Source organism: Bombina bombina, chromosome 7, assembly GCF_027579735.1.
Source record: "Bombina bombina isolate aBomBom1 chromosome 7, aBomBom1.pri, whole genome shotgun sequence".
NCBI lineage: Eukaryota > Metazoa > Chordata > Amphibia > Anura > Bombinatoridae > Bombina > Bombina bombina.
The window spans coordinates 283,196,002-283,211,302 of record NC_069505.1 but is presented as its reverse complement, the minus strand read 5'-3'; the positions used below and the strand labels follow the sequence as shown (position 1 = coordinate 283,211,302).

Genomic DNA, 15,301 nt, shown 5'->3' with positions numbered 1-15,301 from the left:
ATGTGACAGCTGTGTTAGAGATCTCTCACAAAGAATAACAGAATCTGGTATTATGAGTGAGTGGTTATTTTAATTAAAACATCTAATGTGGACCAAACTAAACGTAGTATAGCACAGAACTGCACTACTTGTGCACTATCGGCTTAGCACTCCATTGATATCATTCATCAACTTTACTGTGCGTCCCTATAAAAGTGTATTATAGGAGAGATTTAGTGCACATGCATTATCTGACATGTCAATTCCTGTCCTTGGGACCCTTAACAGAGGCCAGCTTTTCATGATATCTGAACTAGAGCACAGATGAATTAACCAGCTGATGAGTGAAAGCGGGTTAGTAACCATGGTTACTAATCAGCTCTTACCCATCAGCTGACTATTTCACAGGTGAAATCATCATCTGGCCAGTAACCATGGTTACTAATCAGCTCTCACCCATCAGCTAACTATTTCACAGGTGAAATAATCATCTGGCCAGTAACCATAGTTGCAATCATCTTTCACCCATCAGCTGACTATTTCACAGATGAAATAATCAGCTGGTCAGTAACCATGGTTACTAATCAACTAATATTCAAGCCAATGTGGCTGAATATAAATGTGTTAAGAGAAATTAGGAAAAAACGTAGGGCATTTAAATTATTCAAAGAAAATAGTACAGACTCAAAATTCCATATTTATAAGGAATGTAACAAAGCATGCAAAAAAGCAATCAAATTAGCCAAAATTGAAAATGAAAAATTAATTGCAAAGGATTCTAAATCTAACCCTAAAAGGTTCTTTAAGTACATAAATAGCAAAAAATCTAAGAAAGACAATATAGGTACATTAAAATGCGGGGAGGGTAGCATGATTAACAGTGACAGGGAGAAGGCTGAGATACTAAACCAGTTTTTTTCTTCAGTATACACAAGAGAGGAACCATTGGATGATACTTTGGAACAAAATAGAACATGCCAGCCCATACCATTAATTGGTTTATGTATAGAGGATATCAGGAATAAATTGGATAATATTAAGGTAAATAAAACTCCAGGCCCAGATGGAATACACCCAAGGGTATTAAGGGAATTTAGCACGGTTATAGACAAACCTCTACTCTTAATTTTTCAAGACTCATTATCCTCAGGCATGGTACCCAAGGATTGGCGTAAAGCTGATGTGGTGCCACTCTTCAAAAAGGGAAGTAGGGATGATCCAGGAAGCTATAGACCAGTTAGTCTGACATCAATAGTGGGGAAGATATTTGAAGGGATTATAAGGGATTATATTGATGAGCATATTCGTGTAAACAAGATTATGAGTTCTAATCAGCATGGTTTTAGGAGAAATAGATCATGTCAAACTAATCTAATTAGATTCTATGAGGAAGTGAGTAAAAATATAGATAAAGGGGAATCAGTTGATGTGATATACTTAGATTTTGCAAAGGCGTTTGATACAGTGCCACATGAGAGGTTAATGCACAAAATTAGAAAACTGGGAATAGCTGAAAATGTTAGTTTGTGGATAAATAACTGGATAAAAGATAGGGAGCAACGAGTAGTAGTAAATGGCTCATACTCATATTGGACAAAGGTAATCAGTGGAGTACCCCAGGGATCAGTGCTAGGCCCTATTCTTTTTAATATTTTTATAAATGACTTGGAACTAGGATTAAATAGCGACATCTCTATTTTTGCAGATGATACTAAGTTAAGTAAGGTTATTAGGTCAGAGCAGGATGAACTTTCGTTACAAAGGGACCTGCAAAAATTAGAAGTATGGGCAGGTAAATGTAAAATGAGATTTAATACGGGAAAATGCAAGGTTCTACATTTTGGAAGTAAAAATAAGCAGGCAACATATTATTTAAATGGGACAAGACTTAGCCAAACACAGGAGGAAAAGGATTCGGGGGTAGTAATAGATAACAAGCTAAAGATGGGTGCACAATGCAGGGAGGCAGCTTCAAAGGCTAATAGGATACTAGCATGTATTAAAAGAGGCATTGACTCAAGGGAGGAAAGCATAATTCTGTCACTATATAAAGCCCTGGTAAGACATCACCTTGAGTATGGAGTGCAGTTCTGGGGACCAATCACAAAAAAATATATTGCAGAACTAGAAAAAGTCCAAAGAAGGGCCACAAAGCTAATAAGGGGATTGGAGAATTTAACCTATGAGGAGAGGCTAGCCAAACTGGGTCTGTTTTCTTTAGAAAAAAGGCGCTTAAGAGGTGACATGATTACTTTATATAAATATATTCAAGGCCCATATACAGAGATGGCAGAAGCTCTGTTTATTCCAAGAAAATTGTTTGTGACCAGAGGTCACAATTTAAGGTTGGAGGAAAGGAGATTTAATCTCCTGAAACGGAAACATTTTTTCACTGTAAGAGCAATAAAAGTGTGGAACTCATTACCAAAGGAGGTAGTGAATGCCAATACCCTAGATACATTTAAAAATTATTTGGATACATTTCTGTCTATAAACAAAATTCATGGATATGATTGCTAGTTTTAAATGGGTCACCTTTTAGTGGGATTATTTAAGCTTAACTGGAGCTTTTTGTATATATTTTAGATTTGTATAGGTTGAACTTGATGGACTTCGGTCTTTATTCAACCTCATCTATTATGTTACTATGTTAACTCACCCATCAGCTGACTATTTCACAGATTACATAATCAGCTGGCCAGTAACCATGGTTACTAATCAGCTCTCTCCTATGAACTGACTATTTCACAGATGAAATAATCAGCTGGTCAGTAACCATGGTTACTAATCAGCTCTTACCCATCAGTTGACTATTTCACAGGTGAAATCATCATCTGGCCAGTAACCATTGTTACTAATCAGCTCTCACCCATCAGCTATTTCACAGTTGAAATAATCAGCTGGTCAGTAACCATGGTTACTAATCAACGCTCACCCATCAGCTGACTATTTCACAGATGACATAATCAGCTGGCCAGTAACCATGGTTACTAATCAGTTCTCCCCCATGAACTATTTCACAGATGACATAATCAGCTGTCAGTAACCATGGTTACTAATCAGATTTCACCCATCAGCTGGTTATTTCACCTGTGCTTTCGTTCAAGTATAATGAAAATCTGGCTTATATGGTGTCCTGAGGATTGGCTCTGAGAAACATTGCACTAGAATATTTCTTAGACAATAAAAAAAAGTCTTTGGACTTGTAATTTGAATGCAGAAATAAAAGCGCTATTGATTGCGGTTGAGTGGTGTTAATGCACAATCGTGCTATTATTTTTGCACTCTACTTGTAATCTAGGACACAGTGTTTAAGACAAATGTACACTCCTGAGCATATATCAGTATGCTGTCATGACAAGAAGGAAAGCTGGGTTGATTTTTTTTTTGTTTAAATGTACATTTCATTTTGACTTCTACGAGCCTTTAAAAGCTCTTTTGGTGGCAACAGATTAAGAATCACAAGACAAAGAGAAAAAGATTTAGTTTTAATTTTCCAGCTGAACAAATGTGCTTTTGCTAAGAAATATTCACCAGAGAATTATACACAGTATTTGGATAAAATGGTGTATTTGTCCAGAGGACCTTTTCCCAGAATACCCTGCACAGACAGATGACCAGAAGCTGAAACTAATCTGTTATCAGACTTTTCACAGTTTTTTTTTTTACCAGGAAAATAAAGTGACTCATGTAATATTTCTGCACACTACTGGGTGTCTAAAGAAACAGGCCATGCTAATTAGCATAAATAATTATGTAGCGTGAGGCAGACCAAACTAAACCTGATTTGATAGGACTGATTGTAAATTATTATTTCAACTTAAATTCTGGCATGTTTAGAAGAATGTTCCCCCATTATAAGGTCTTATTTTTGTTTGAAACCTTTATTAAGTACATTGACCTGGGCCTTATAAAGCCCACAGCTTTACCCAGCACAGGAGCACACTACATTTAGTTCAGCGGCAAGATCAGATGGGGAGATTAACTGCTTCTGCTTGCGCCATTAATAACATTTTTTATCCCTTTAAGACCACCATGCATCACCTCATACAAACTTACTTTTGGTCTACAGGTTCCAGGAGCTGCAAAGCCGGCTGAATTTCTTTCTCTGGATCTTCGGTTTCTACAGTTGTGCTGATTATCGCTATGTACTTCCCATCTGACGCTACACAGTGTGCGCAGGAGACCATGCACACGTAGATATCTGAGGAGGACATGTAGATGCAAATTAGAAAGAAAAAAAACATCCTAATTTAATTCTCCTTGAAACTTGGCTTTTTTCCATGAGGTAGGCTGAAAAGCATACATGTGACTAGAGAACAACTGCCATATAGTGCTCAAGTCTAGAAGCTCCAGAACCTACCTAAGTATGCTCACCTGGAAAAGAGCTAAGTTTAATCAAAGGAGAATTAATTGCACTCTTCCATAACACATACATTTATTGTCTGCTGTGGGTATGTGCCTGACATTGGAACTACAGGGCCAGCGGTCTGATCTGATACAAGAATGGGGTAATTCACTGGCACTGCAGAGTCAGGGGTTTGATCTGATGTGTGATATGGACATGCCTAATAGAGGGGCTGCAGGGTCAAGGGTCTGATCTGATTTGTTATGTGAACATGCCTGACAGGCTGCAGGGCCAGTGGTCTGGTCTGATGTGGGATATGGACATGCCTGAAAGAGGAGCTGCAGAACAAGGGGTCTGATTTGCTGTGTTATATGGACATGCCTGACAGAGGGGCTGCAGGGTCAGGGGTCTGATCTGATGTGTTATATGGACATGCCTGACAGAGGGGCTGCAGGGTCAGGGGTCTTGTCTGATGTGGGATATGGACATGCTTGACAGAGGAGCTGCAGAGCCAGGGTATGATCTGCAGTGTTATATGGTTGCCTGACAGAGGGGCTGCAGGGTCAGGGGTCTGATCTGCTGTGTTATATAGACATGCCTGACAGAGTGGCTGCAGGGTCAGGGGTCTGATCTGCTGTGTTATATAGACATGCCTGACAGAGGGGCTGCAGGGTCAGGGGTCTGGTCTGATGTGGGATATGGACATGCTTGACAGAGGAGCTGCAGAGCCAGGGTATGATCTGCAGTGTTATATGGTTGCCTGACAGAGGGGCTGCAGGGTCAGGGGTCTGATCTGCTGTGTTATATAGACATGCCTGACAGAGTGACTGCAGGGTCAGGGGTCTGATCTGCTGTGTTATATAGACATGCCTGACAGAGGGGCTGCAGGGTCAGGGGTCTGATCTGCTGTGTTATATAGACATGCCTGACAGAGTGACTGCAGGGTCAGGGGTCTGATCTGCTGTGTTATATAGACATGCCTGACAGAGTGGCTGCAGGGTCAGGGGTCTGGTCTGCTGTGTGATATGGACATAGCTGACAGAAGAGCTGCAGGGTCAGGGGTCTGATGTAGGTATGTGGATTGTCCACTAGTAGAGCTGTGGGAGTTGTCCTTCCCAACCAATATTCAATTCATTCCTAAAGGTGAGTTGTTTTAAAACATGTACATTCTGCTTCAGCATCAGTTTAAAAAAAAAAAAAAAAAAAAAGGATTGTCACAGCTGAAATCAAGACTCATCAAATCAGGCAACGTTTTTCCAATCTTCTATTGTCCAATTTTGGTGAGCCTGTGCAGATTGTAGCCTCAATTTCCTGTTCTAAGCTGACAGGGATGGCACCCGGTGTGGTCTTCTGCTGCTGTAGCCCATCTGCTTCAAGGTTCGATATGTTGTGCATTCAGAGATGTATTCTGCATTCCTTGGTTGTAACGAGTGGTTATTTGAGTTACTGTTGTCTTCCTATCATCTCAAACCAGTCTGCCCATTCTCCTCTGACCTCTAACATCAACAAGGCATTTTCGTCCACACAACTGCCGCTCACTGGATATTTTCTCTTTTTCTGACCATTCTCTGTAAACCCTAGAGATGGTTGTGTGTAAAAATCCCAGTATATCAGCAGTTTTTGAAATACTCAGACCAGCCCGTCTGGCACCAACAACCATGCCACGTTCAAAGTCACTTAAATCCCCTTTCTTCCCCATTGTGATGCTCGGTTTGAACTTAAGCAAATCGTCTTCACCACGTCTAGATGCATAAATGCACTAAGTTGCTGCCATGTGATTGGCTGACTATCAATTTGTGTTACCAAGCAACTGAACAGGTGTACCTAATAAAGTAGCCGGTGAGTGTATATATAGAAACTGCTGTGGTGCTGTCACATCCTTTCTATGGACTATATATATATATATATATATATATATATATATATATATATATATATATATATATCAGAAACAAAATTAAGGTATATGTCACTACTAAAAGTGATAAAATACCAAAAACTGCGCTCTCTAAGAGTTAAATAACTTGCATAAAAACAGTAAATGAACAATTATACCGCATATAATATTGTATTTCAAACTCAATTTTAATTATATGTTGTATATACAATTTTAAAAAACCCAATATTATGGAAAATCAGTATATTTGATAAAAAAGGATAAATGGTGGCCCCACACACATGGTGGCCCCACACAGTGGTAAGGGATCTAGGTAGGTGCTGGCTGCTGTATTCACAAACGCATCCGTTATCCCACGGATAGAAGAAAAAGATCTGAGGCAAAGACAAGAACAGAAAAGCGCACAAAAGCACCTACATAGTGCAAATCAATTTTATAAAAAAAACACACACAAACATGTACAAAGTGAGCCCCTGCAGGGTTCCTACTCACAAGAAATGCCCTCAAACAAAATGAGGTATGTACAGGCTCCAAAAGGTTAAATGCTCACTGGCAGTAATAGTTGTTATCAGTCCCACGTTCTCTCTGGTGGTAAATGTCCCAATTCCCAGGAGGTATGATAGAGGCTAAGTCCTCACTCGGCGTAGGCAAAGTTTAAAGTGTCCAGAATGAAACCGCTACAAATGCGGCTAATGCTGCTTGAAATTACCGCTCACTCGGAGCTGCACAATCAGCTGTTCACTGATGTCGGTGTGTGTGTAATTAGCTATAGCACCTGTGATGATAACAATATGAATTGTCCTATTAAAGAGGGTTTTATTAACTTGCTACAGTGCTTCCATAAACAAAACATCTCTGTAGCACCCACCTGACTTCCTGTTGACTTGGGTCTGGGGGATGATGATTTGGCAGGATGTGCACTCATTGGTGTTTCTGATTGGATGGCTGAGGATGCAGATGACCCGCACCACCTGTCCTGTTTTCTTCACTTGGTCAGGAACATAACTTGGGTCACAGATTAGCTGTTTGCAGTGAGCAATCTGAAAGAAGTGAAATAAAATCTGGACCATGGGTTGTGGAGACTCTACACTGAACAATAAAAACATCACTGTAATGTAGCATACGTGTTGTCACATTTTACACAGGTTCACATCTTTCTTGTTGAAGGGTTATTTTTACTGTCATGGTCGGTGATGCAATCAATAAGGCAAGAATAACTGGCCATAACTCCTGTACCATAATAAGGACGTCACAGAGGAACCAGGCAGTGTCACAAGTGAATAGTGATGGAATTAAAATAGTATCTGAAATAATTGCAGGTCATTGGAAGCTTCAGGAGCATAGTCAAGCAAGCCTTCGTCATACACTGAGAGCAGTACAAACAGTGTTACATCATCTTGTAAAAAGGTTTTATATAGCCCTTCAATATATTGCTATACTAGTTACGTATGGAAACTTTCTGAATACATTAACACCATATTGGCTGCAACTGCATTTCAATGGCTAGATTCCTTGGCACTTGCTTTATTTGGAGGAACAAACCTCACTAGAAAAGTGAGCTATAGGGAACAAACCTCACTAGAAAAGTGAGCTATAGGGGTTGCTCAATCAATAGGCAGGTGAAAATCTAAAGTACCAATCAAAAACATATGTTATAAAAAGTATATTTATCAAAAACCAAATGAAGAGGAAGTTGAGCACAAATCTTCCACACTATCTACAACAGGAAAACATTGGGCACCTCATATTATTAAAGGGCATGAAACCCAAATTTTCTCTTTCACGATTCAGATAGAACATACAATTTTAAACAACTTTGGAATTTACTTCTATTATCTAATGTGCTTCATCCTCTTTGTATGCTTTGTTGAAAAGCATACCTAGGTAGACTCGAAGCTGGGAGCTAGCTGCTGATTGGTTGCCGAACATATATGCATCTTGTCATTGGCTAACCAATGTTTGCCACTAGCTGTGTTCTTTAAAGTCTCAGAACTGGAAAACTCACAATTTTAAGAAGTAAATTGCAGGAAAACAGAATTTATGCTTACCTGATAAATTACTTTCTCCAACGGTGTGTCCGGTCCACGGCTCCGCCCACCCCAGTCATTCGACCGACGGACAGGAGAAAAAAGGAGAAACCATAGGGTGCCGTGGTGACTGTAGTTAAAGAAAGAAATTTATCAAACCTGATTAAAAAACCAGGGCGGGCCGTGGACCGGACACACCGTTGGAGAAAGTAATTTATCAGGTAAGCATAAATTCTGTTTTCTCCAACATTGGTGTGTCCGGTCCACTGCGTCATCCATAACTTGTGGGAACCAATACCAAAGCTTTAGGACACGGATGAAGGGAGGGAGCCAATCAGGTTACCTAAACAGAAGGCACCACGGCTTGCAAAACCTTTCTCCCAAAAATAGCCTCCGAAGAAGCAAAAGTATCAAATTTGTAGAATTTGGCAAAAGTGTGCAGGGAAGACCAAGTCGCTGCCTTACATATCTGATCAACAGAAGCCTCATTCTTGAAGGCCCATGTGGAAGCCACAGCCCTAGAAGAGTGAGCTGTGATTCGTTCGGGAGGCTGCCGTCCGGCAGTCTCGTAAGCCAATAGGATGATGCTTTTCAGCCAAAAGGAAAGAGAGGTAGCAGTAGCTTTTTGACCTCTCCTCTTGCCAGAATAAACGACAAACAGAGAAGACGTTTGTCTGAAATCCTTTGTTGCTTCTAAATAGAACTTTAAAGCACGTACTACATCTAAATTATGTAACAAACGTTCCTTCTTTGAAACTGGATTCGGACACAAAGAAGGCACAACTATTTCCTGGTTAATATTCTTGTTGGAAACAACCTTTGGAAGGAAACCAGGTTTAGTACGCAAAACAACCTTATCTGAATGGAACACCAGATAGGGCGGATTACACTGCAGAGCAGATAACTCAGAAACTCTTCTAGCAGAAGAAATAGCAACCAAAAACAGAACTTTCCAAGATAACATCTTGATATCTATGGAATGTAGAGGTTCAAACAGAACCCCTTGAAGAACTGAAAGAACTAAATTCAGACTCCAGGGAGGAGTCAAAGGTCTGTAAACAGGCTTGATCCTGACCAAAGCCTGAACAAAAGCTTGAACATCTGGCACAGCTGCCAGTCGTTTGTGTAACAAGACAGATAAAGCAGAAATCTGTCCTTTTAGAGAACTCGCTGATAATCCCTTATCCAAACCTTCTTGGAGAAAGGAAAGGATCCTAGGAATTTTAATCTTACTCCATGAGAATCCCTTGGATTCACACCAACAGATATATCTTTTCCATATTTTATGGTAAATCTTTCTAGTTACAGGTTTTCTGGCTTGTACCAGAGTATCTATCACAGAATCCGAAAACCCACGCTTAGATAAAATCAAGCGTTCAATTTCCAAGCCGTCAGCTGGAGAGAAACTAGATTTGGATGTTCGAATGGACCCTGTACTAGAAGATCCTGTCTCAAATGTAGCTTCCATGGTGGTGCCGATGACATATTCACCAGGTCTGCATACCAAGTCCTGCGAGGCCCTCTCCTGTTTGATCCTGGCTACCAGCCTGGGAATGAGAGGAAACGGTGGAAACGCATAAGCTAGGTTGAAGGCCCAAGGCGCTACTAATGCATCCACTAGAGTCGCCTTGGGATCCCTGGATCTGGACCCGTAGCAAGGAACCTTGAAGTTCTGACGAGACGCCATCAGATCCATGTCTGGAATGCCCCATAATTGGGTCAACTGGGCAAATATCTCCGGGTGGAGTTCCCACTCCCCCGGATGGAATGTCTGACGACTCAGATAATCCGCCTCCCAGTTTTCCACTCCTGGGATGTGGATCGCAGATAGGTGGCAGGAGTGATCCTCCGCCCATTTTATGATTTTGGTCACTTCTCTCATCGCCAGGGAACTCCTTGTTCCCCCCGATGGTTGATGTAAGCAACAGTCGTCATGTTGTCTGATTGGAATCTTATGAATCTGGCCTTTGCTAGTTGAGGCCAAGCCCTGAGAGTATTGAATATCGCTCTCAGTTCCAGAATGTTTATCGGGAGAAGAGACTCTTCCCGAGACCATAGACCCTGAGCTTTCAGGGAGTCCCAGACCGCGCCCCAGCCCACTAGACTGGCGTCGGTCGTGACGATGACCCACTCTGGTCTGCGGAAGCTCATTCCCTGGGACAGGTGATCCTGGGTTAGCCACCAACGGAGTGAGTCTCTGGTCTTCTGATCTACTTGAATCACTGGAGACAAGTCTGTATAGTCCCCATTCCACTGTTTCAGCATGCACAGTTGTAATGGTCTTAGATGAATTCGCGCAAAAGGAACTATGTCCATTGCTGCAACCATCAACCCTACTACTTCCATGCACTGAGCTATGGAAGGTCGTGGAACAGAGTCAAGAACTTGACAAGCGTTTAGAAGTTTTGACTTTCTGACATCTGTCAGGAAAATCTTCATTTCTAAAGAATCTATTATTATCCCCAAGAAAGGAACTCTTGTCGACGGAGACAGGGAACTTTTTTCTATGTTCACCTTCCACCCGTGAGATCTGAGAATGGCCAGAACGATGTCTGTGTGAGCCTTTGCCTTTGAAAGAGACGACGCTTGTATCAGAATGTCGTCCAAGTAAGGTGCCACTGCAATGCCCCTTGGTCTTAGAACCGCTAGAAGGGACCCGAGTACCTTTGTGAAAATCCTTGGAGCAGTGGCTAGCCCGAATGGGAGAGCCACAAACTGGTAATGTTTGTCCAGAAAGGCAAACCTTAGGAACTGATGATGATCTTTGTGGATAGGAATATGTAGATACGCATCCTTTAGATCCACGGTAGTCATAGATTGACCCTCCTGGATTGTAGGTAAAATCGTTCGAATAGTTTCCATTTTGAACGATGGCACTCTGAGAAATTTGTTTAGAATCTTTAAATCCAGAATTGGTCTGAAGGTTCCCTCTTTTTTGGGAACTACAAACAGATTTGAGTAAAACCCCAGTCCTTGTTCCACAGTTGGAACTGGGTGTATCACTCCCATTTTTAACAGGTCTTCTACACAATGTAAGAATGCCTGTCTCTTTATTTGGTTTGAAGATAAGTGAGACATGTGGAACCTTCCCCTTGGGGGTAGTTCCTTGAATTCCAGAAGATAACCCTGAGAAACTATTTCTAGTGCCCAGGGATCCTGAACATCTCTTGCCCAAGCCTGAGCGAAGAGAGAGAGTCTGCCCCCTACTAGATCCGGTCCCGGATCGGGGGCTACTCCTTCATGCTGTTTTGGTAGCAGCAGCAGGCTTCTTGGCCTGCTTACCCTTGTTCCAGCCTTGCATCGGTTTCCAAGCTGGTTTGGTTTGCGAAGCATTACCCTCTTGTCTAGAGGCTGCAGAGTTGGAGGCCGGTCCGTTCCTGAAATTGCGAAAGGAACGAAAATTAGACTTATTCTTGGCCTTGAAAGGCCTATCTTGTGGGAGGGCATGGCCCTTACCCCCAGTGATGTCTGAGATAATCTCTTTCAATTCTGGCCCAAAAAGGGTTTTACCCTTGAAAGGGATATTAAGCAATTTTGTCTTGGAAGATACATCCGCTGACCAAGACTTTAGCCAGAGTGCTCTGCGCGCCACAATTGCAAACCCTGAATTTTTCGCGGCTAATCTAGCTAACTGCAAAGCGGCATCTAAAATAAAGGAATTAGCTAACTTAAGTGCGTGAATTCTGTCCATAACCTCCTCATACGGAGTTTCTCTACTGAGCAACTTTTCTAGTTCCTCGAACCAGAACCACGCTGCCGTAGTGACAGGAATAATGCACGAAATAGGTTGCAGGAGGTAACCTTGCTGTACAAAAATCTTTTTAAGCAAACCCTCCAATTTTTTATCCATAGGATCTTTGAAAGCACAATTATCCTCGATAGGAATAGTAGTGCGCTTGGCTAGTGTAGAAACTGCCCCCTCGACCTTAGGGACTGTCTGCCATAAGTCCTTTCTGGGGTCGACCATAGGAAATAAATATAGGAGGGGGTACAAAGGGTATGCCGGGCTTCTCCCACTCCTTATTCACTATGTCCGCCACCCGCTTGGGTATTGGAAAAGCGTCGGGGTGCACCGGAACCTCTAGGAACTTGTCCATCTTGCACAATTTTTCTGGAATGACCAGGTTGTCACAATCATCCAGAGTAGATAGCACCTCCTTAAGCAGTGCGCAGAGATGCTCTAATTTAAATTTAAATGTCACAACATCAGGTTCTGCCTGTTGAGAAATTCTACCTGAATCAGAAATTTCCCCATCTGACAAAACCTCCCTCATGGCCACTTCAGATTGGTGTGAGGGTATGACAGAGCAATTATCATCAGCGCCCTCCTGCTCTACAGTGTTTAAAACAGAGCAATCGCGCTTTCTCTGAAATGCAGGCATTTTGGATAAAATATTTGCTATGGAGTTATCCATTACTGCCGTCAATTGTTGCATAGTAACAAGCATTGGCGCGCTAGAAGTACTAGGGGTCTCCTGCGTGGGCAAAACTGGTGTAAACACAGAAGGAGATGATGTAGAACTATGTCTACTCCCTTCATCTGATGAATCATCTTGGGCAACTTTACTATCTGTGGCAGTACTGTCCTTACTTTGTTTGGACGCTATGGCACAATTATCACACATATTTGAAGGGGGAGACACATTGGCTTCCATACATACAGAACATAGTCTATCTGAAGGCCAAAACATGTTAAACAGGCTTAAACTTGTCAATAAAGTACAAAAACCGTTTTAAAACAAAACCGTTACTGTCTCTTTAAATTTTAAACAGGGCACACTTTTTACTGAATATGTGAAAAACTATGAAGGAATTGTTCAATTTTAACCAAATTTTCACCACAGTGTCTTAAAGCATTCAAAGCATTGCACCCCAAATTTCAGACCTTTACCCCTTAAAATGAGGAAACCAGAGCCGTTTACAGTTTTAACCCCTCTACAGTCCCAGCCAGCTCCAGCCTTTGCTGCGACTTTACCAAACCCAGGGGGGTATACGATACCAAATGAAGCCTTCTAGGAACCTTTTCAACTACTTCCAGACCCACACACATGCAGCTGCATGTACTGCTCTCAAAAGTAACTGCGCAGTAATGGTGCGAAAATGAGGCTCTGCCTACTACAGAGAAGGCCCTTCCTGACTGGGAAGGTGTCTAAACCAGTGCCTGACGTAAAAAAACGTTCCCCAAAGTTATAAAGTGTGAATTTCAACATCAAACTGTATAAAATGCCCAAATAAAGCAATCGATCTAGCCTATAAAAGTGTCTACCAGTTTTATAGCCCATATTAAGCCCTTTATTCTGTTTGAGACTAAGAAAATGGCTTACCGGTCCCCATGAGGGGAAAATTACAGCCTTCCAGCATTACACAGTCTTGTTAGAAATATGGCTAGTCATACCTTAAGCAGAAAAGTCTGCCAACTGTTTCCCCCAACTGAAGTTATCTCATCTCAACAGTCCTATGTGGGAACAGCAAACGATTTTAGTTACTGCTGCTAAAATCATACTCCTCTCACAAACAGAACTCATCTTTTTCTGTTTCAGAGTAAATAGTACATACCAGCACTATTTTAAAATAACAAACTCTTGATAGTAGAATAAAAAACTACAACTAAACACCACATACTCTTCACCATCTCCGTGGAGATGCTGCTTGTTCAGCGGCAAAGAGAATGACTGGGGTGGGCGGAGCCTAGGAGGGACTATATGGACAGCTTTTGCTGTGCTCTTTGCCATTTCCTGTTGGGGAAGAGAATATTCCCACAAGTTATGGATGACGCCGTGGACCGGACACACCAATGTTGGAGAAAAGTGAGCAAATTAAGTATGTACATATATTATAGTGTGTCACTATGTATAATTAAACATTGTATTTTACAATCTCAATGAGTTTCAGGTCCCTTTAAACCAGTTCACACTTTCAAAACAGCAGTAAGACAAGGCCAGACACTCACAATAGCTGCTGTTGCAACGCCGCCCCCTGCAGACTCGCGGCCAATCAACCGCCAGCAGGGGGGTGTCAATCAACCCGATCGTACTCGATCGGTTGTATTGTGGCGATTTTTGTCCACCTGCTCAGAGCAGGTGGATAGGGTTATGGAGCAGCGGTCTTTAGACCGCTGCTCCATAACTTGTGAAACACAGCCCTTCAAGCTCCATTCGGAGCTTGATAAATGGCCCCCATAGTATAGTATAGTTCACTACTTATTTTGCCCCATTTTCCTGTAATTTACCCAAATTCAACTGAATTTCTATAAAGTAACGGTCACCATGTTGTAACCTAGGGTTTCTTCCTTATCTATCTCTTCTGCTGATGACAATTAAGGACAAGCATAAAAGCGGCCAAAAAAGAGAATGTGCAAACAATGCTGTGTGGAAACCCTGTTAGATAGTCATACGCAATCCACACTGCCTCGTATGAACACTCTTTTATTGACTGAAATGTATCTTTCCTGCTGAGGACAATTAGAGACAGATATAAATTGTAAAAACCTTTGTTACAATATGGCTGCACCCATTACTTTGTAGAAGATAAAACATTTGAAGAAATCCTCAATATTTAAACAACTAATATAATTTTAAAAAATACATCTGTATAATATCCTCAGGCAAATATTCCCATTAAAGTTATCATGTCTAACATGTATTTACTGTTTAAAGGGCCATTCAACACTAGATAAATGTTAGATAGAATGATGCATTCAAAGAAAAGATTAGTCTGAGAATAACCTGTAGATGTATTTTTTAAAGTTTCATTAGATGTTTAAATATTGACAAAATAAGTGTAAAGTTTTAGTCTCTGTAAAACAATGGGAGCTGCTATGTTGTAACTTAGGTTACCTTCTCTGCTGTGGCCAATTAGGGACAGTTATAAATAGCTAATTAGAGTGTGCAGCCAATGGCTGTGTGAAATATAAAAGTGTTCTGCACTTCCATTTCTAACAGGAACTGAAAAGGTCACAATTTCAGAATGGAATTACAGGAAAAGGGGACAAAATTAATAATGAAAGTATATTGCAGACTTTTGTTTTACATATACCAATAATAATTTTAT

At 41.3% G+C, this 15,301-nt stretch overlaps 1 protein-coding gene across 2 annotated transcripts in view; it reads right to left on the bottom strand.

The window, feature by feature from the left end:
• LOC128635863 (rab GDP dissociation inhibitor beta-like) overlaps positions 1 to 15,301 on the bottom strand; it is a 41,033-nt gene that overhangs the window by 11,412 nt on the left and 14,320 nt on the right. For both annotated transcript variants that reach the window (XM_053688970.1, XM_053688971.1), the window contains 2 exons: positions 7,093 to 7,264; positions 4,039 to 4,183 (listed from right to left, as the gene is read on the bottom strand). In XM_053688970.1, the coding sequence (XP_053544945.1) occupies positions 4,039 to 4,183; positions 7,093 to 7,264 (317 nt within the window). The remainder of the gene's footprint in view (positions 1 to 4,038; positions 4,184 to 7,092; positions 7,265 to 15,301) is intronic.